Here is a 23,507-nt window from a genome sequence, read left to right as displayed (position 1 = left end):
AACCAATACCGTATTTAAATCTGAGGTGCTTTAAGTAATGGCTTTTAAAAACAAAAGGGGCTTTATGGTGACTTAAACGTTTAATATTTTTAACATTGTGGAACTAGCAGGGAGAGGGGAGACCTCACAATGTAATGAGCACCAATTGGGTGCTCCTCAGGAAAGGGGAGTGTCCGGCTTATCCTTTATCCCTTTCACTGCCAGAGCCCCTTTAGCGATTTTTGCACAAGTTTAACCTCTTCACGCCGGCCGAACGCAAATGTGCGGCCTCCCTGCGTCTGGGCCTAGACGCCGAGCGGCCGCACATTTGCGTTCTATTAAAAAAAGAACATATGTGCTGAGAGCACGCGCCCTGAGCGCTCCCAACACACATGTCCGGTACTGATGGAAAGGTCCCGATCTCCTCTTTCGATCTAAACCTTTCCCGATCATGTGACCGCCATGACGGCATGTCACGGTGGTCACGACCCTAAACCCCGCCCCGCCTCTCGGCTTCTGAAACCCTTAAAAGGGCCAGAAGGCGCCGGCGAAGGGGTTAAAAAATAATTTAAGGCCTGAACATTACACAAAACCCCCAAATATGATATATTTTCTGAAAGCAGAGACCCTAGAGAATAAAATAGCAGTAGTTCCAATTTTTTAGGTCACACATTATTATCACAAGAGTCTAGGAAACGCAAAATTTCAGTAACAAATACACGCATGTTTATTTTAGGGCACAAAAAAACAATAAAATTATCTAAATTTTTTGTAAAATATAAAATACGAGGTTGCATCGAGTAAAAAGATATTCCAACATGTCAGACCTTAACCACTAGCCTACAGGGCACTTATACCCCCTTCCTGCCCAGGCCAATTTCCAGCATTCAGTGCTGTCACACTTTGAATGAAAATTGCGTGGTCATGCAACACTGTACCCAAATGAAATTTTTATCTTTTGTGACAGATAGAGCTTTATTTTGGTGGTATTTAATCCCCTCTGGGGTTTTTTTTTTTTTCTTAAACCAAAAACCACAGAAAATTTTGAAAAAAAAAAAAAGTTTTTAGTTTTTGTTATAAAATTTTGTAAAGTGATTTTTCTCCACTGATGTGCGCTAATGAGGCTGCACTGATAGGTGGCACTGAAAGGCAGTTCAGATGGGCACTGATATGTGGCATTGATGTGCACTGGTAGGCACTGAAATGTGGGATTGATGTGGCACTGATGGGCACTGGCAGGTGGCATGGATGAGCACTGACAGCTGGCACTGATGGACACTGACAGGTGGCACTGAACGGGGCTACACAGATCATCAGGGCACACTGATCATCAGGGCCCTGATCAGTGTACATGTCCCCTCTGAGGGATGCAGATTACCGGCTCTCCTCTCGAGCTGTCAGCGTGACAGCTCGTGAGGAGAGAAATGCCGATAACCGGCATTTCCCTGTTTACATGTGATCAGCTGTGATTGGACACAGCTGATCACATGACCGAGCCAACATCTTCGGCTCTTTCCACTGATCCGCTGTGTCCGAGGGACACAGTGCACAGCCGATCGCCGCACTGCATGCTCCCAGAGCCACGCATGCGTGGTTAGAAGAGAACCGCCATGTGTCCGTCATTGTACTATATGGCAGGCAGGAGGTGGTTAAATTTGCGTGTCAAACGGCAACAAACTTTAGTATCCTATATTTTCTATAGGTGACACTTTTAACCGCCTCCCGCCCACCATATAAGGTAATGACAGGCACAAGGCATTGAATTTGTTTGCAAGATGTCAGAATAGCCTCCCAGAGCTGCTGTTTGGATGTAAACTGCCTCCCACCCTCAGATCTTTTGCTTGAGGATGCTCCAAAGCTTCTCAATAGGATTGAGGCCAGGGGAGGATGGAGGCTACACCATGACTTTCTCTTTTTATCCCCATAGCAGCCATTGATGCAGAGGTATTCTTTGCAGCATGAGATGGTGCATTGTCATGCATGAAGATGATTTTATTACGGAAAGCACAGTTCTTCCTTCTGCACCAGGGAAGAAAGTGGTCAGTCAAACTCAACATACTTTGCAGAGGTCATCTTTACACCTTCGGGGACCCTAAAGGAGCCGACCAGCTCTGTTCCCATGATTCCGGCCCAAAACATGACTCCACCACCGCCTTGCTGATGTCGCAGCCTTGTTGGAACAGGGTGGCCGTCCACCAACCATCCACTACTCCATCCATCTGGACCATCCAAGGTTGCACGGCATCCATCAGTGAACAGGACCGTTTGAAAATTAGTCTTCATGTATTTTTCTGCCCAATGCAGTCATTTCTGCTTGTGAGCATTGGTTAGTGGTGGCCGAATAGAAGGTTTATGCACAGTTGCAAGACTCTGGAGGACTCTACACCTTGATGTCCGTGGGACTCCAGAAGCACCAGCAGCTTCAAATATCTGTTTGCTGCTATGTAATGGTATTTTAGCAGCTGCTCTCTTGATTCGATGCATGGATCTGGCAAAAATCTTCCTCAATGTGCCTTTATCTGCACGAACCCGTCTGTGCTCTGAATCAGCCACAAATCTCTTAATAGTGAGATGATCACGCTTAAGTTTCCGTGAAGTATCTAATGTTTTCAAACCTCGTCCAAGGCATTGAACTATTTCCCTCTTTTCGGCAGCAGAAAGATCCTTTTTCTTCCCTATATTGCTTGAAAATGGTGCTCTGCTTAATAATGTGGAACACCCTCCTTTAGTAGTTTTTCCTTAAATTGGGCTCACCTGCTAATCTAATTATCACAGGTGTCCGAGATTGTTTTCAGTGATCAAAAGAGCCCTGACACACAATGCCATCCATGAGTTAAACTGAAAAACAAAATATTTAATCTTTGTGACACTTAAATAGAATTTGCATAATAATTTGGAACAGGGTGTAAATACCAAAAAAGACAGCACTAGCTGTTGATAATAAATTATAAAAATTTCATATGGGTACAGTGTTGCATGACTGTGCAATTGTCAAAGTGCGAAACTGCTGAAAACAGGCCTGGGCAGGAAGGGAGTATAAGTAACCTGTAGGCAATTGGTAAAGTTCCTTTATAGGTCATCAGTTTAGCGTTACAAAGGAGGTCTGCTGCTAGAATTATTGCTCTCATTGTGCGATATGTAACACGTGTATCGCAATTGATGTTTCCATTTGTAAGCGCCCCAGCTTGTGCTTTTGTGTTTGTACGTGCGTATATGTGGGGGCCTTGAAAAATGGGGGGGGGGGGGGGTCATATGCTTGGGTGTAACTCTTTTAAAAATTAAAAAAAGTTTTTTTTTTAATCACGTGATGATTTTTTGGTGACAGGTTCTTTTTTTGTGAAATCCAGGGTCTAAAATACCCTGCAGGTCTCCCCTGTACTACACTGAACGTGATGCAGTGCACATCGCACCGCACTACATTCTTTCCCGGCCACAATGTCCGGGAATCTAGCAATGGGGACCCGGAAGGGATGTCTGTGTATTGTGGGAGATCAGATATAGTGAATGCAGGGTCCTGGGTTTAGTAAAGCTCCATTCACCCTAAGGTATTTTTCAGCTCGACACATGATGCTCAGAAACGCTCAACAAGCAAATTCCAATTCATTACCATGGCCCTTGTTCATATATGAGCATTTCATCGCTTAAAGCAAAACACTTGTTGCTCAAAGTACTTGCGCTACTCTTCAGGCATATCTGGGCATTTTGTCCCCATGGAATTGAATGGAAAACGCTTGCGCAGTGGGAATGAGCGTTTTTTTCAAGCATTTTCAGCTCAAACAGCAGGTAATGCTATTGGCCACAGCAAAAATGCCTAAATGAAAAACTTTTGAAAAAAAACTATATTTGCAAATCTGCTCAAAATAAACACTCAGATGCTTGAAAAAATGCCTGAAAAACGTTCAGCTTAGGCTGGCCATACATTATACAATTATCTGCAGATTTTCTGCCCAATTTCCTTTAGATTTACCTTCAACTGTGTAGTGCAAGGGCCTGCCTAATTGGATACAACTGAAAGTGTTGTTTAGGTTTGTCCTCCTATTATATGGTTTTTGGTAAATCTAAACCAAAAATCTCCAGATAATCCTATAATGTATGGCCAGCCTTAGTGTGAATGGAGCTTAACATTTTAAAATGAAGGGAGCCAATAATTTTGTCCATTCCATTTATGGGGGTTTTCATAGAATGTGTCATTGTTGGCTTTTTATTTCTCCATTTTTTTGTGTCATACCAATATAAACAAAAGAAACATGAGAATGTCTAAACATTTGTAATTGCAACAATTTTCTGGGTGAAGTGGTGCATTATCTGACAGCAATGCAGGGGTGCCAATATTTTTGGCTGTGACTATTTTCTGAAAGCAGAGACCCTGGAGAATACAATGGTGGTAGTTGCAATGTTTTGCACAATGTCTCCTCAGCTATTTATCAAATGCATTTTTTTTCGGAAAAAACAAGACTAACATTCCATTATCAACAGCCACAAGAAATTCAACAAGATCTTGAACCCTTGGGTGGCTGATCGCCACGTTATGTGACATTTGACCTTCGTCTCCCTTGCCAGGTCCCCTCCACTATCTTCTCCCTCTCTCTCTCCTCTAGTACGGGCCTTTCAATTTCCTGTTTATGCTGTTTTACTCTCCTTAAAATAATCCCCATTTTTAGTTGACCGTCTCAGTCCAATCTGTCCACACACGGTGACCTTTGTTATCTAGATCTATTGTCCCAATTTGATATTCTTTGCACTGGTCCAGGGTACGCTCTAGCAACCACATCACATCTTTACCTTTAGTTAAATTGTGTTTATTGGATACAAGTTTGACACAATGTTGACCACTGTATTTAACTTGTTCCTTTTTGCATCGCCAATGTGGATTGCTTAATCTGTACCGCTTGCCTAAATATATTGAAATTAGAATACACTAAAATTGATTTTAGTTCGAAACAATATTATACCAATTTTTGTAGAATATATTTGCGCTGAGTAAATAGATACCAAACATGTCAAGCCTTAAAACTTCACACACACCCGTGAAATCACAAAACTATGATACCCAAATTCTCTATTGGCAATGCATTAACAGCCCTTACAGGCTATCAGTTTAAGAGTTAACCGCAAATGATGGCTCTAGATATATTGCTCTCACACAGATGTTAGCAACAAAACCTCAAATGTGTTGCGTAACTAATGCTTACACACGTGCTCACACGATGCTGCATGGTTTAAATGAGGTGTGTACAGGAGTGCTTTTGTGAATTTTTTTTTCTGTTAAGTGTATTGCTAGAACAATGGGACTAACAAGTCCCTATGTGATAACAAAAAAAAAAAAAAAAAAAAAAGTTTTATAAAAAAAATTAAAAATAATTTAAAAAAAAAACGTACCTGAAGCTGCTCAGATTGCTTTTATCGGAAAGCCCTTTGTTCGCTGTTAAAGCTGCTTTCAAGTGTGCTTTAAAGGATAAGTTTACCTTTTATTAACTAGTAGCTGACCGCAGATAGCCGAATGACGGCTGCACTGCGGCCAGCCAGTTCTGGGTGGACGTCATATGACGTCCCACCAGAATGCGCTCTCCTGCATGCCCCAGGGGGCGCGCACCCGGCGATCTCCGTGATCGCTGTGTCCTACGGACACAGCTGATCACGTGATGTGGTAAAAGGCCAATCACAGCGGCCTTTTACCACCTGATCAGCAGTGTCCAATGACACGCTGATCAGAGGGAAATGCAAGTGCCGATTCTCGGTTGCACTTTCCTCACGCTGTCAGATTGTGAGGAAAGTACTGCTGAGAACCGGCAGTTGTCAGAGCGAGAATCGGCACCGATTATCAGGGCACTGATGATCAGTGCCCTGATGATCGGTGCCCAGCAGTGCCACCCGCAAGTTCCGCCCACCTGTGCCCAGCAGTGCCACCCGCAAGTTCCGCCCACCTGTGCCCAGCAGTGCGCCCACTAACTCTGCCCACCTGTGCCCAGCCCATCATCAGTGCCCCCCACCAGTGCCGCCCACCAGTGCCGCCCACCATCGCCGCCCACCAGTGCCCATCAGTGCCGCCTATCAGTGCCCATCAGTGCTGCCTCATCAACGCACATCAGTGAAGGAGAAAAATTACCTGTTTGAAAAATTTTATAATAGAAAGAAACTTTTTTTTCAAATTTTTTGCACCTTTTTTATTTATAGCGCAAAAAGTAAAGCGCCCAGTGGCGATTAAATACCACCAAAAGAAAGCTCTATTTGTGAGAAAAAAATGATCAAAATTTCATATGGGTACAGTGTTGCATGACCGCGCATTGTCAAAGTGCGGCAGCGCTGAAAGCTGAAAATTGGCCTGGTAAATAAGGGGGTATAAGTGCCTGGTAGGCAAGTGGTTAAAATAATGCATTTTTTTGCATGTAAAAAAATGCATTATTTTTTGTTTCTGAAGCCTAAAAATTCTGGAGCTAGATTGCTGGTGCCATGTATGTCTCCTGCAGACCTGTCAGTGTATTTGTCTACCCATACACCTCATACATATGGCAGATACTGCCAGGAAGACTCAATGAACTAACACGGCGCTCCCCAGCACCATGGTAGTTCATTGAGAACTACAAGCCAACAGCCGCTAAGGCTGTCATTGACATGTAGTTTCTCATTCATGGAGGAGTGAAGCCACTCACGACAAGGTTTTTTTTCCTTTAAATTTGACAGCTAGCAGGGGGAAGATCCCTTGCTATAGTGGATATAAAAAGTCTACACACCCTATTAAAATGTCAGGTTTCTGTGATGTAAAAAAATTAAATAATTTCAGAACTTTTTCCACCTTTAATGTGACCTAAAAACTGTACAACTCAATTAAAAAACAAATATTTTAAGAGGGGGGGGGGGCGTAAACGACTAAAATAAAGTGGTTGCATAAGTGTGCACACCCTCTTATACCTGGGGATATAGCTGTGTTCAGAAATAAGCAATCACATTCAAAATCATGTTAAATAGGAGTCAGTACACACCTGCCATCATTTTAAGTGCCTCTGATTAACCCCAAAGTTCAGCTGTTCTAGTAGGTCTTTCCTGACATTTTCTTAGTCGCATCCTACAGCAAAAGCCATGGTCTGCAGAGAGCTTCCAAAGCATCAGAGGGGTCTCATTGTTAAAAGGTATCAGTCAAGAGAAGGGTACAAAAGAATTTCCAAAGCAGATATACCATGGAACACAGTGAAGACAGTCATCAAGATGATGGTGGAGAAAATATGGCCGAACAGTGACATTGCCAAGAACTGGACATCCCTCTGAAATTGATGAAAAGACAGGAAAAAAAACTGGTCTGGGAGGCTGCCAAGAGGCCTACAGCAACATTAAAGGAGCTGCAGGAATATCTGAGAAGGGGATGGACCAGAGACTGCGGACACCGTGCAGGGGATGGACCAGAGACTGCAGACAGTACAGATGATCAGAGACTGCAGACAGTACAGATGATCAGAGACTGCAGACAGTACAGATGATCAGAGACTGCAGACAGTACAGATGATCAGAGACTGCAGACAGTACAGATGATCAGAGACTGCAGACAGTACAGATGATCAGAGACTGCAGACAGTACAGATGATCAGAGACTGCAGACAGTACAGATGATCAGAGACTGCAGACAGTACAGATGATCAGAGACTGCAGACAGTACAGATGATCAGAGACTGCAGACAGTACAGATGATCAGAGACTGCAGACAGTACAGATGATCAGAGACTGCAGACAGTACAGATGATCAGAGACTGCAGACAGTACAGATGATCAGAGACTGCAGACAGTACAGATGATCAGAGACTGCAGACAGTACAGATGATCAGAGACTGCAGACAGTACAGATGATCAGAGACTGCAGACAGTACAGATGATCAGAGACTGCAGACAGTACAGATGATCAGAGACTGCAGACAGTACAGATGATCAGAGACTGCAGACAGTACAGATGATCAGAGACTGCAGACAGTACAGATGATCAGAGACTGCAGACAGTACAGATGATCAGAGACTGCAGACAGTACAGATGATCAGAGACTGCAGACAGTACAGATGATCAGAGACTGCAGACAGTACAGATGATCAGAGACTGCAGACAGTACAGATGATCAGAGACTGCAGACAGTACAGATGATCAGAGACTGCAGACAGTACAGATGATCAGAGACTGCAGACAGTACAGATGATCAGAGACTGCAGACAGTACAGATGATCAGAGACTGCAGACAGTACAGATGATCAGAGACTGCAGACAGTACAGATGATCAGAGACTGCAGACAGTACAGATGATCAGAGACTGCAGACAGTACAGATGATCAGAGACTGCAGACAGTACAGATGATCAGAGACTGCAGACAGTACAGATGATCAGAGACTGCAGACAGTACAGATGATCAGAGACTGCAGACAGTACAGATGATCAGAGACTGCAGACAGTACAGATGATCAGAGACTGCAGACAGTACAGATGATCAGAGACTGCAGACAGTACAGATGATCAGAGACTGCAGACAGTACAGATGATCAGAGACTGCAGACAGTACAGATGATCAGAGACTGCAGACAGTACAGATGATCAGAGACTGCAGACAGTACAGATGATCAGAGACTGCAGACAGTACAGATGATCAGAGACTGCAGACAGTACAGATGATCAGAGACTGCAGACAGTACAGGGCATGACCAGACACTGCGGACCTTTAGGGAGGGAGGGGGAGCGGGTACCTGAATTTGACAGGTACCCGCTCCCACTTCCACGGAGTTCTCCTTCCTATACTGTGGGCACCCGACTTTGACAGCCGGGTGCCCACTGCGCATGCGCGAGAAGCGCTGCGCTTTGTGAATGGCCCGGCATCTTTTGGGACCTGTTATGTGTCCCAGAAGACACCGGACCATTCACAAAGCGCAGCGCTTCTCGTGCATGCGCAGCGGGCACCTGGCTGTCAAAGATGCCAGTGCGGGAAGACTACAGTGCTGGACCGAGGAACAGGTGAGTTCCTGCCGCAGAGAACAGATGAGCGGCTGGCCCGGAATTCTGACATGGTGGCGGCAGAAATACCGGACCGGCCGCTTTATATTCGCTCCATAAGACACACTGACATTTTCCCCTCTTTTTTGGGGGGAAAAAGTGCATCTTATGAAGCAAAAAATACGGTACTTGCTGTGTGGTATGTGACAACAATCTTCCCGTATTCTTCATAAGTCTGAGCTATGGGGTAGAGTGGCAAGACAGAAGCCTTTTCTTACGAAGAAAAACACCCAAGCCTGGCTAAATTTTGCAAAAACACATCTGAAACCAAGGTTGAACGTTCTGTCCAGAATTCCAAAAGATATCTTTGGTGCAAAAACACTGCACTAGTGGTGCTTCAAAATGGAAGTGCTGGTGCCGAAACCGAAAATTCAAGATGTACTAAAACCAAATGGGCAGTTTTTTAAAAATATATATTTTTTGAAAAAAAAAAACAGTTATTAAAAACACAATATATACCACAAATTGTAAAATATGAAAGAGATGTTATGGCGAGTAAATAGATACCAAACATGTCATGCTTTAAAAAGGCACATGCTCGTGGAATGGATTCAAACTATGGTACTTAAAAATCTCCATGGGTACCGCTTTAAAAATTTCTACAGGCTAGCAGTGTGGTCTGAACACAATTTACATTTGTGGGCGTGGCCTACGTTTGTTTTCACCACTACGTGTAAGCAGGGGGGGGGTCACTTTAAACTTTTTTACACGGTCTCTTTAAATAAAAAAATTAAGCACTTTTATCCGTATCACAAGGAATGCATGCATCCTCTGTGGTAGAAATAATTAGTGACAGGTCCTCTTTACGGAGCGATATGGGGTCAATAAGACCCCACATCTCTCTTACAACGTAAAGCATTAGATAAAGCACTGATCTAGTGCTTTTGGAGGGAAAAAAAAAAAAAGGCCTTTTTTACAAGGCTCCAGAACCGGAAGCGACATCTCTCCGGTCCTCTAAAGGCATAGACATGAGTGGAGGCCATCTTTCCGTCACTTATCGCTATGCCCAGCGTCGGGATCATTCGGTGGTTTCTCAAGTAAGGCTGAGAACTACTGAGCAGCAGCCGGTAATGGCAGCTGTGGGGTTATTTTCGGCACCTATGTCGGTGCTTTTTATTCCCCATAATCAGCCAACGGCCGATATGGGTGTTTTCGGCCAGAACACTTTGACCACCGAAATTTCAGTGCACCTCTACACTGCACATCACCAAAAGAACACCATACCCATAGTAAAGCATGGTGGTGGCAGCATCATGCTTTGCGCTGTTTTTCTTCAGCTGGAACTGGGGCCTTGGTCAATGTAGAGGGAATTATGAGCAGTTTCAAATTCCAGTCAATATTGGCACAAAACCTTCAGGCTCCTACTAGAAAACTGAACGTCATCTTTCAGCATGACAACGACCCAAAGCATACATCCAAATCAACTAAGGAATGGCTTCACCAGAAGATTTAAGTTTTGTAATGGCCCAGCCAGAGCCCAGACCTGAATCCGATCGAAAATCTTTAGGGTGATCTGAAGAGGGCTGTGCACAGGAGATGCCCTCGCAATCTGACAGATTTGGAGTGTTTCTGCAAAGAAGAGTGGGCATATATTGCCAAGTCAAGATGTGCCATGCTAAATGCTGTAATAAAATCAAAAGGTGCTTCAAAGTATAAGTTTAAGGAAGTGATGAACCCAAGTGAAAATTCTGGTGCTGAAACCAAAAATTCAAAATGCACTTTGCCAAAACACGCAGTTTTTAAAAATAAATATTTTTTGGAAAAAAAAAAATACACTGATTAAAAAAAAAAAAAAATTATATAATATATCCCAATTTTTTTGTAAAATATGAAAGAGGATGGTACGGCGAGTGGATACCAAACATGCCACGCTTTAAAATTGCGCACGCTCGTGGAATGGCATGAAACGGCAGTACTTAATCTCCATGGGTGATGCTTTAAAAATTTCTACAGGTTAGCAGTGTAAAGTTACAGAGGATGTCTAGCATGAGAATTATTGCTCTTGCTCAGTTTGTGGCGATATCTCACGTGTGGTTTGAACACCGTTTACATATGTGGGCATGGCCTATGTATGCGTTCACCACTATGTGCGAGTATGGGAGAATGGGGGCACTTTAAATTTTTTTTTTTTGCACTGTCCCTTTAACCACTTCAATACCGAGCACTTATACCCCCTTCCTGCCCAGGCCAATTTTCAGCTTTCAGTGCTGTCCCACTTAGACAACTGCACAGTCATGCAACACTGTACCCATATGGAATTTTTATCATTTTTTTCATAAAAATAGAGCTTTCTTGTGGTGGCATGTAATCACCACAGAGTTTATTTTTTGCTTAAAAAAAAAAAAAAAAAAAAAAAAAGCACTTTTCTTCATTTGTTATAAAATTTTGTTGCAAATAAATAACATTTCTTCATAAATTTAGGTCAAAATGTATTTTGCTACATATCTTTGGTGAAAATAATTTTTTTTCTATTTGTCCTTAAATTTTCTTTTTTTTACCATTTTATTTTTCAGCACACTGAGCAAAGCAATACAATGTTACCATAGTAACATTGAGCTACTCTAGGCAAGTGATGAGGATTTTTTTTTAACACATTATGATTGCTAATACCAATGTATTTCATTGATATTTGCAATCATTGTTACTGAATGAAACCAATTCAGTCTTTTATTGTGATTAGCTGTGATTGGGCAAAGCTGATCACATGATACAGATGGGCTGTGATTGGCCCTGTCTGTATCATGTGACTGCCTTGACCAGTCACAGCTAACAACATCATTGTATACAAAGGATGGCATGACAGGAAGCCATCCATTGTATACAATTCACATGTAATCTGCTATGATTGGTCACATGACACTGGCAACAGGCCAGTATAGTGACATGTCATCGGCTGTGTCCCATGGACAGATCGTGCAGCTGCATCACAAGAGAAGCATGCATCCCTTGTGATAGACTAATTAGTGACAGGTAAAGCATTGGATCAAAAAAAAAAAAAAACCCGCATTGATCTAGTGCTGAAAAAAAAAAAAAAAAAAGCCGAAAGTGACATTGCTCCAAGGGCATAGAGATAAGTGGAGGCCATCTTTCCTTCACTCATCTCTATGCCCAGCGCCAGGATCGTTCAATGATTTCTCAGGTAAGGCTGAGAACTACCGAGCAGCGGACGGTGGCGACAGCGAGGTGTTTTCGGCACCTGTATCGGTGCTGTTTTTTTTTTCATTTCAGCGAAAGGGGTGTTTTCAGCCGACACGTTTCAGCCACCAAAATTTCGGTGCATCCCTAGTTTAAGGGTGTGCACACTTATGCAACCATATTTTAGGTTTTTTATTTCTACTTCCCTCCACCTAAAATATTTCAGTTTGTTGTTCAACTGAGTTGTACAGTTTATAGGCCACATTAAAAGGTGGAAAAAGTTCTGAAATTGTTTATGTATCTCATTTTTTTACATCACAGAAACCTGATATTTTAACAGGGGTGTAGACTTTTTATATCCACTGTAGCTGTCAAAAGTGGGGGATCTGCAGGGAGCGGGGGCCAGTGCTTTCACATGTTACACCCTGAATATGGGTGTAATGAAGGGTGCACTTATCTTTTAATGCTGTATGGACATAAATGATGTCCAAGATTAAATTGGAAATATACAAAGGTTTGCAAACCTTGCAGTAAAGATACAGGTATAAAATCCATCTGATACATTGCAGCTTACCGGTTCTTAGATGTGGTGGCATCTGCATAATATTTTCCCTTTTTAATCCCCCCCCCCCAACACCTTTAATGCCAGTAACATTTCCTGTCCTATGGTGAAAACACTCACAGACTGCAATGCTTCTGTGTAGAAGCAGTGTGGTCTCACAGGGAATAACATGGGGGAGTGTGTTGTGTTATTCACTGAGGTGGAATAAACAAGGCTAATTATACAGTTTGGGATAACACTATTTCTGGCAGCCCCCAACTTTTTTTTGTTACACATACCCAGCAGATGTACCAAATGCTTGCAATAGTTCATTTAAAGGCCAAGTTCACCTTGTGCAGTATGTTACAAGTTACACCCATATTTAGAGTGTAACATGCTGCAGACCTGCCCCGCACCTCCCATTCCCCCTCCCTGTGACAGCAGGTAGTATTCAAAGAGAAGTTATTATACAGGATTTATAGCACCAACAGTTTGCTCAGCGATTTACAATATAACGGGAGACAATACAGCAACAATACAGTTCAATACAAGAGGGATAGGAGGGCCCTGCTCCTTGGAGCTTACAACCCAAGAGGGAGGGGCTAGTGGTACAAGAGGTAATAAGTGTGGGGGATGGACTGGTAGGAGGATAGAAGGTTCCATTATTAGCTGAGGGCAGGATAGGCTTCCCTGAAGAGAGAGGTTTTCAGAGATCGCCTAAAAGTGAGCAGAGTAGGTGATAGTCTGATAAATTGGGGTAGAGAGTTCCAGAGGATGGGGGAAGCTCTGGAGAAGTCCTGGAGACGAGCATGGGAAGAAGAGACAAGGGAGCTAGAGAGCAGGAGGTCGTACTTGGCGTGGAGTGGAGAGTACGGTTTGGGTGATATTTGGAGACAAGACTGGTGATGTAATTTGGGGCAGAGTTATAAATGGCTTTATATGTTATTGTTAATGATTTTAATTTTATCCGTTGGTTAATGGGAAGCCAGTGGAGGGATTGGCAGAGAGGGGTGGCAGATATGGAATGGTTAGTAAGGTGGATGAGTCTGGCAGCAGCATTCATGATAGACTGAAGAGGGGATAGCCTGCGATGAGGTAGGCCAATGAGGAGCGAGTTACAATAGTCAAGGCGAGAGATAACCAGGGAGAGAATAAATTGCTTAGTGGTTTCCGGGGTTAAGACCGGGTGTATCTTGGAGATGTTACGGAGGTGAAGTCTACAAGATTTGGACAGTGATTGGACTTGGAGCTGAAAGGACAGATGGGAGTCTAGGATTACACCTAGCACCCTGGCATGAGGGGAGGGACTGATGATTGTGTTATTGATCTTGATGGAGAAGTCAGGGGAGGGGGCCCGGGCTGGAGGGAACAGTATGAGCTCAGTTTTGGAAAGATTGAGTTTGAGGAAGTGGAGTGACATCCATGCCGATATGTCACTTAGTAGGTTAGTAATGCGAGAGGAGACTGAAGGGGTGAGGTGAGGGGTAGAAAGATAGATTTGTGTGTCATCAGCATAGAGATGGTACTTAACCTCCCTAGCGGTCTGATTATGTCAGTATTTCTGTGCTCAAAGCAGTACCTTTTTTGCACGGAAATGTTTTTTTTATTGTAGGCCTATATTTCTTAGGAATAACTCACTGAAATCTGTTCGAACAAGAGTCTAATAAACATCCCGGGTATGATAAAATTTGAAACACGAAATCATAAATTATAATATAATCATAAAATATATTAGAATAAAATTTAATTCAATAATGTAATCAAACCAAAAACACTGAAATTTGAAATAGAGCGTCAAGTTCGCACATCACTGAGCAAAGTCGCAAAATCGTTTTCAGTTTGACGAATTTCCTCACAAATCATTAAAACTCAATTCTGCAAGTAGTTCTAATTTACTAACGCTGTTCTCTAGCTGGTCTAAAACTGATGATCAGTGCACCCTGATGATCAGTGCTGCCCATCAGTGTCGGAGAAAAATCACTTATTTACAAAATTTTATAACAAAAACTAAGAAAAAACTTTTTTTAAACTCAGTGGTTTTTGGTTTAAGAAAAAATAAAAACCCCAGAGTTGATTAAATACCACCAAAATAAAGCTCTGTCACAAAAAAAATGATAAAAATTTAATATGGGTACAGTGTTGCATGACCGCACAATTGTCAAAGTGCAACAGCGCTGAAAGCTGGAAATTGGCCTGGGCAGGAAGGGGGGTGTAAGTGCCCTGTAGCATTGTAATTAAAAAATATATGTTTGGGGGTTGAAAGTAATTTTCTAGCAAAAAAAAAAAAAAAAAAAAATGTTCATGTTAAAAATGATCAGAAAAGGCTTGGTCTTCAAGAGTGGGTGATGTGTGGCATAAGCTTCTAATGTTGGCCCTGAAATGCCAGGATGGTAGAAGCAACCCCTCCAAATGACCCCTTTTTGGAAAGTACATGTTCCAAGGCATGGGGAGTGTTTTGCAGATCTCATTTGTTGCCACATTTTATCTTTATAAAACACCTGACAAAAATATTGGTAAAATACTCACTATACCTCAAATTCCTTGGGGTGTCTACTTTCCAAAAAGTGGGTCATTTTGGGGGGGGTGTTGGTACTATCCTGGCATTTTAGAGCCTCAAACTGTGATAGGTGGTGGGGAAGTGATACGAGGAAATATGCCCTTTGAAAACCTGGAGGTGGTCATTGGATTTTAGGGGCTTGTATGTAGCTAGGCTGCCAAAAAGTCTCACATGTGGTATCCCCATACTCAGAAGAAGTAGGAGAATGTGTTTTGGGGTGTTATTCCACATATACCCATGGCATGCATTAGCAATATCATTAAAAGTGACAACTTTGTGTTTATAAAAAAAAAAAGTGTCATATTCAAAAAAATTTGTGGAACAAAACAAAAATTGTTCCATGGACTAAACGAACCTCCCTGCAAAATCCTAGGGGTGTCTACTTTCAAAAAAGGGGTCAATGGGGGGGGGGGGGGGTGTACTGCCCTGACATTTTAGCACCTCAAGAAATGTGATAGGCAGTCAAAGTAAAAGCTACGTAAATGCCAATACATATATATAACAGTTTGTAGACGCTATAACTTTCACACAAACCAATTAATATACATGTATTGAGATTTTTTTTAGCCAAAGACAAGAGGCAGAATGCAGTTTATCCTAAATTTATGACTGAGTTTATTGTATTTTTTTTATAATCCAAAGTAAAAAATATCGCTATCTTTTCAAAAATCTTGGGGGTTTTTTTGTTTATAGAGCAAAAAATAAAAACCGCAGAGGTGATCAAATACCACCAAAAGAAAGCTCCATTTGTGTGAAAAAAAGGAAAAATTTTGTTTTGGTACAGCACTGCACGACCGTGCAATTAAAATTTTTTAAATTATATTATAGTTAATGATATGTTAATCAAGCCATGAAGGTTCTTGCTCAGAAATATCCGGCTATACAGTGAAAATATGCCCCTCAGCTGCTCTCCTGCCTTGTAAACCTGTGAAAAGGTGCTTTCAATGCAGACAATGTTGACTAGAAGTGGCTGTGCCAATATGTAGACATGTTTCACTGTTGTCACCATAGGGAAGCACTACTTGGGCAATGGCAATCTGCCACTGGTGGAGGGCATGCATGTGGACAGATGTGAGAGTGGGAGATAATCAATACCAAGGTGCAACAAAGAATGAAAAACATTTTCCAATAGGAAAAGTTGTTCATGATATTGAAATGGGAATTAACAACACAGCCTTTCAACCACTTAATTAGCAGACACGTTCACCTCCTTCCTGCACAGACAAATTTTCAGCTTTCAGAACTATCGCACTTTGAACAACAAATGCGCAGTCATGCAAAACTGTACTCAAAATTATCTTTTTTAGAAATAGAGCTTTCTTTTGGTGGTATTTAGTCACCAGTGGGTCTTGTTTTTTGCTTAACAAAAAAAAAAAAAGACTGAAAATTTTGGGGAAAACATTTATTAGGTTTCGGTTATATTTGGCAAATAAATAATTGGTCTTCACTGATGGGTGCTGGTGAGGCTGCACTGATGATCATTGCCCTGATTATCAGTATAAATGTGTCCTGTCAGGAGTGCCAGTTATTGGCTCTGCTTTCTTCACACAGTGACAGCACGCAAGGAAAGGAAATGTTTGTTTACATGGGATCAGCTCTGACTGGACACAGCTGATCACATGGTAAAGTGCTGCTGTGATTGAGCCTTTACCTTGACCCGTGATCAGCTGTGTCCAAAGGACACAGCTGTAACAGAGCACGCCCAATGCGTGCCCTAAGAGGCGCACGGGAACGCGTTTTGGGAGGACGTCTATAGACCCCTTAGCAGAACAAGAGAGCTGTGCTGTAGCTGTCTTTCGGTTATTGCACGGTAATAAAAAGGTAGTTAAAGCAACTAAGCAAAGGTAGTTAGCTGCATGGTGGTCTTTGCACACAATTCCATCCCCTTACAACCCAATATTAGTGCTACACCCCAGTTTGCCCTTTGGGTGTTACAACAATAAGCACATTTTTAAAATAGACCATTTACAAAATTAAAAAAGCAAAAAACTAAATGCTACAGCCCAACATAACCATTCCATCCAGCATAAAATGCATGTTAGCTTGATTTCTTGACAAATGCATCAATTGTACAGACTTTTGTTTATTATTAAAAGCAGCTATCAAACTGAAAAAAATTCTACACAATCATCTTTCATTATTGTGACTGCTTTATACACAAATGGAAAATGTAAGTACTTGGTTAGCATTACTAATACTTGCTTAACACTGTCCTGCTACCTGTGAGATGTATCATGGTAAATGGATTTAGGCTAGGTTCACACTGCTGTGAGTCTATGCGACTCAGGTAGCATCTGAAATCCCACCAGTTGAAGACAGCCTTAGGGCCTCGTGCACACTGCAGTTCAAAGAAGTTGCTTCCACAGCCATTTGAGCTTTTATTTCTCTCTTCTGAGGTTTTTTTTTTTTGTTTTTTTTTTGTTTTGTTTTTTAACTCCCCTCCATATTAGCCTATGTGTCCATGCACACTATAGGCGGTTTCAGTTTATTGGTAGGGGAGTTTACAGGTATAAAAAAAAAAATAAAAAAACCCCCCCCAAAACATCACTTGTGCATTCAGGAGAGGATAAAAAAAAATTGCTGAAAAGTGAAAGGCACATTAGTATGCACAAATGCACATCAGCGCGTTAATGCATTCTATTGGCCAGAATTCAGGCCAATAGAATGCATTAACACCAGATGCAGGAACATGCATTAACGTGCATGCAAAAAAGCATCTTTATGCCGCATTTTTTATTGTGAAAACTCCTGTAGCTCAAAAACGTTTGAGCTTTTCAGTGTGCATGAGGCCTTATATACACTAAAGCTAACAATGTACACTAGATTAAAATGAAGATGCAACGTTTGTCTGCACTTAGTGCTGGCCTGATGGTCATGAAAAGGCTTCCAGGCATGGAAATAAAAAAAACACACACACACACCAGGTCTGTCTTAAGATAAGATATACATCCCTCCTCCCACACAAAGAAAAAAAGCTTTTAATTGCATCACATTATTTCATGTAGGTTTGATACCTCCCCAACGTAACCAAAAAAAAAAAAAAAAAAGCATATAAAAGAAGAAAATATATGCATGCAAAAATAAATACTACATATGAAAAACTCGTAGTAGATGCACACCCTGCATGTGTATATGGAATAGAGGCAGGTAGCGTCTACAGTGGTGAGGTTTATTTTAGATTCAATCATGCATCAGTGTTTTTATAGATCATGCCGCATTTTGTTCTTTATTATTTAATTTATGTTTTAATGTGACAGGATATTTGAAAAGTAACCAAAGAAAAACTCCACGCAACTCTCAAATCATGTCATCTGGTACAATGAAAAATAATCTGTAAGCAACATATTTAACCACAATACTATTTGCAAAAGACTGCTAAAGCCATTCAACTTTTATATAACAAAAAGCATTCATATGCTGAGCGATATGATTAATACTGATAAACATACACCAGTTTGCCATCTCAATTCTTCGACAGTGCAGAAACACAGACAAGGGCAAAATATACATCGCTCACATTGATGAGCATTAGGCCACAAGTGACTGAACACGTAAGCAACAAAGCAAATATGCACACTATTTTGAATTGCTGACCAAACAATACCTAATAAAACAGTAATCACTGATATTGTATATTGATATACAATACAGATTTTGTAATAACTGTCATGCAGGCTTCAGGACCGGACTACTAAATACCAGAGAACCAGAATATGCACCACTGAATAAAATCTTCCCAGTTAACATTAAGAAAAAATTAATTGAGAAGGGAGCAGCAATGCAGGAAGAAATGAAAAAAAAAATCCAGTGCATAAATGAAGAGAGAAGACATTCCGGAAAATGAACACATGACATTTCACAATGTTCAGAACTCTGCAGGGGTTGGAGATCGATATATATTTCATGCCAAAGAAAAAAAAAACAAAAAGTAGCATCAATGAGAATGCAGAGATCAATTGTGCACATGGTGACAGCGATATTTTGTGTTTAATATGTTTATGACCTGCACAGCGCTACAGCCTGAAGTTAGCAGTAATCCTGTACACACAGAAGGATTCTTAAACATGACATTTCGAACATCTTTATGCATTGGAAGGCACAGTGTGTGCCAATAAATATTGATTGCAGTTCAGTTTCAGCAAGAACAACAATAATTCCCACTGTTTGCATGTAGCCTAAGGCTAGGTTCACACCTGTGCGTTTTTAGTGTGTTTTCACAATTGCAGGAAGACATGACAGTTGATTTAACATTGTTTCCTATGGGTCCTGTTCACATCTATACTTCCCTGCAGTGCGTTTTTGGAAGAGGTGCAGACTCTTCATGCAGTTAGGTGCATTTTTTGGACTCATACTTCAATGGAAAACGCGTGAAAGACAAATACATGTGATTTGGTAGGGTTTTGTGTTTATCAGTCTCCTACAAAAAAAAAAATTCATGAGGCATTAAAACACGTCAAAAAAGCACAGAAATGCATGAAAAGTGCATACACAGGTTTTAACCTAGCCAACGATCACAGCTGTATGTGTTCTTTGCAGCGTTTTCATGCTTCATGTGTATTGTAGGAGGAGACTGCTTGTTAAACACACAATGCACATAAGTGTGGCTTTCATGCGTTTCCACTGGAGCCAAAAACACACCATTCTGGCATGGGGAAAAAAAAAAAAAGTTGTCGCCTCTTCCTAAAACGCACTGCAGGAAGATGCATAGGTGTGAACGGCATCCATGTTAAATCAACTGTTGTGCGTTTTTTAGCGCTTTTAGCAGTGTGAACCTAGCCCTGACAAAGCAGCACTTGAGGCAATGATCCTATCCAGCCCATCATCAGGACACCTCAGTGACAGCAGTATGGGGTGACAGGCGGATCTTGGCTCTGTCAATGTTCCAGCACATAGAGGACTGCTGATGGGCTGGACCATTGAAGGAGGGGGGGGGGTGTCCAGCTGAGGAGTCTTGTCCACCTCCCCCATGATCTGACAAGGAGCCAGTGATGGCGGTGTCCTGGCAGTAACAGGTGGGTTCAGGTGATCAGCCTGACATTGGGGAATATGTAAGCAATGCAGCCTGCATGGCTCCCTCGGGCAGGCACGGTGTGTACGAGGAGAATACTGCTGGAGGAAAAACATGGCACTCCTCCTGAGCAGTGGGAGCGGAGGGTGTGCAGAGCCACCAGCAGCCATGGCTGAGCTCTCCTCCGCTCAGGGAGGGGTGGTGACAGGCTGGGGAGGGAAGTCTGCAGGCCCGGGACAGGGGGGAGGAGGAGGAGAGTGGACGGACTGCAGGTCACTCACACACGCCCGACTTCCTGGCTACTTACCACACCATGCCGTAGGCCCCTTCCCCGATGTAGGAGAGATTGGTGTACCGCGGGCCTACGTCGAACGCCTGTCCCCGCACCATCTCTGGTCCCCCTCCGGGGTTAGACGAGGCCCCAGCTGCAGCCGCCATATTTGCCGCTCGGAGGAGACGAATACGTGTATGCCGGGCTCAGTGCTCTGCACGACTCTTCCCCCTTCTCTCTCTGTGTCACTCCTTCCGCCGCTGCGGCCTGTCGCGTCCTGCTCAGCTGGTCAGGGAGGAGAGGCGGCGGCCCGTGTCGTACTCGCTCTGTCGGTCCGTGCTCAAGTGAGGCGCTGCCTGGCTAACGCCTTCCCGCCCGCTGGGTGTGTATGGGAGGGGCGTCGGGGCAGGGCCAGGAGGCGGGAACTCCCTCACGCTTTGCTGCAGTGGGTGTGGCGTCTTGAGAGCCCTTTTTTTTTCTTTGAACGATCTTTATTAAAACACCTTTCTGGTTTACATTATATGCTCGGTGTCCTGTTTATAGAACAAAAAAAACTTAAAAGTTTGTAAGTATTATTTATTCAGGTATTCTAAATATTCTAAACAATTAGTAAAAATGCTTAAAGTGCTGCTAAAGTTAAAACGCTTTTAACCCAGGACTCTGCATTCACTATATCTGGTCTCCCACAGTACACACAACATGGAAGTGCGATTATTTTTGTAAATATAAACTGATAAATACCTTTTCTCATCAGCAGTTAGAGCAGTCTTGTGACTTCTATCAGTGTCCAGCTGAGCACTGGTTAAAGCTTGTAGGAGGAGTTTTCTTTCTGCTCTAGGAGGATGTAGAACCTCTGACTTCTGTCTAGACAGTGCTAAATGACCCTGTGCTGATCACATGCACTCTCCCAAAGAAAAAAAAAAATCTCTAGCCTTACACACTAAACTGAGCATGTGCAGAGTGACTCCTAGAGCTCTATGCTATCAGATGGATTTGGGACAGTAGAAGGGTACGAACAGAGAAGACAAGATCAAACAGCCTTTTTGCACAATGCAGAGGATTAACCCCTTAGGTTCCACAGTGAGTATAACAAGCATGCTTTACTGCATATACAGACTGATTTTACTGTTGTGGGTTTAGTAACACTAAAATGGTTGTAAAGGTTCAAGGTTTTTTTTATCTTCATGCTTTCTATTCAGGCTCTTGCTGCTGGGAGGAAGAAGCAGGAGCATAGTCAAGCTGCGCTGTGTGTGTGTGTGCCTATGGACATACATAGCCCAGGTCCGGATTGCACCCAGGGGACTCCAAAAGAGGAGATAAGAGACCAATCTGTGCAATATTGTGACTCAGAGCAGGGAAGTAGAACATTGTTTTTACTTTAAAGCAGATCTTCACCCAGAAAAGGAAGTTCCACTTTAAGTTCCCCTCCCCCCACTTTTTACATATTTGGAACTTTTTTTTTGGGGGGGGGGCAGGTACCTGGTTTTAACAGGCACCTGTTCCCATTTTCACTCAGACCACCTAGGCAATCCAAGCAGAAGTTCGGCCCCTTTCTCTTTACCTGCAGCTTTCTGGGACATGTCACAGGTCCCAGAAGATTAAGAGACCATTGCTGCTGACTTTTTTTCTAGAGTGAAGAACCTCTGTGAACTAGTAAAACTTTGCCTTTAATATCACTTTAAAGTAGTACTAAAGCCTATGCTTTTTTTTGCACAGATACATTTGTACTTACACATTCATCACAATACCTTGAAGTAGAAAGTTCTGCTGTCACAAACTGTGAGCAGGCAGGCTTTTTATTGCAGAAGAGGCATGCAATGTCTGTTCTGCAAAAAAAAAACACACCTACCTGCCTGCTCATAGCATTCTCCAGCATGTAATCTGAGCTGTGCATGTGCAGCTCAGTTTACATCTCTGGCACAGTCCCTGTGTGCCAGGATGACTCACTCCTGCACAGGAGTAGCGTCAATCTACACCAGCCAATGAAGATTGCTGAAGACTGGCACCCAGAAGAAGATGCCGGCACAGGCGAGGTACAGAGGCTATTGAAGGAAAGATGAGTTTAGCTCCACTTTGATGTGCAACTAAACTCTCTCAATCAACATTAACTATTTGTACTCCTATTTGTAAATAGACAAGAAGATATGTTTTATTTACTTGTTTTAAACTTTTTTTTTTACATTTCTTCAGTTGCTTCCTGGTTTCCAGACTAGGCCAAAATCATGTCCTACATCCCAGTTGTCCAAGGGCAGATGGATTCCAGGAAGTAAATGCTATATGAATCATCTGCCCTTACTCAAAATGGCCATGGCTACAAATGATAGGGGGTGTTTTTCAAAGTGATTTCTCAAACAAATAAACATAGAGACATAGATGGGTGATTTTACTTGGAATATTAACAATTAATTAAATAACAATTTTAGTTTGTGGTGCTCAGATACAGTTTAGTTCAGCTTTAAATGTCTTAATGACGCTGTAATCTATTTTTCATGAAATTATTTCTTACTGTGTCTTTCTCCCTCCTTGTAACATCCTCTGTAAGCTCCCAAACCTCTCATTTTTCCCCATCACTTTTGTTTGTATGGAATGAGCAGTGCACATTGGTTGCGGCCATGAGCACTGCTCTACACACACTACAAATCCCAAAGTCTTTAGTGCATTTCAGGAGCAAGCAATAGATGATAGCTATGTTCCTACATACAGTGGGGCCATAGAGAACAAACATAGCCACCTTCTAATAGGAAGTTGGATGACAGCAGCTTAAAAGTAATTTGGAGATTTGGAGGAGGCTGAGAGCAATAGACGGTGCTTTTTGAGTTAAGAATACATACTTGAATCTATTTTAAACCAGAGTTTAGTGTCACTTTAAATTAATTTTGCAATAAACGTCTAGAATCAGATATCTTTTGTGTTATTACACTCTCAGACTCTATGTCCATCTGTGCTGCTTCCCGAAACATCCAGGAAATCACAGCAAATTGATTCCTCTTCCTCAGAAC

At 42.2% G+C, this 23,507-nt stretch overlaps 1 protein-coding gene across 1 annotated transcript in view; it reads right to left on the bottom strand.

The window, feature by feature from the left end:
- The window catches only part of MAPK1 (mitogen-activated protein kinase 1), a 122,070-nt gene extending 101,147 nt beyond the window's left edge, over positions 1–20,923 (bottom strand). The window contains exon 1 of the mRNA XM_089690602.1: positions 20,545–20,923. Coding sequence (XP_089546728.1) covers positions 20,545–20,675 — 131 coding nt within the window. The 5' untranslated portion in view covers positions 20,676–20,923. The remainder of the gene's footprint in view (positions 1–20,544) is intronic.
- Between the last annotated feature and the right edge of the window lie 2,584 nt (positions 20,924–23,507).

The sequence above is a fragment of the Staurois parvus genome, unplaced genomic scaffold, assembly GCF_062004578.1.
Source record: "Staurois parvus isolate SC_StPar_1 unplaced genomic scaffold, SC_StPar_1.0 ptg000535l, whole genome shotgun sequence".
Classification (NCBI taxonomy): Eukaryota; Metazoa; Chordata; class Amphibia; order Anura; family Ranidae; genus Staurois; species Staurois parvus.
This window is presented reverse-complemented; position numbering and strand designations above follow the sequence as displayed.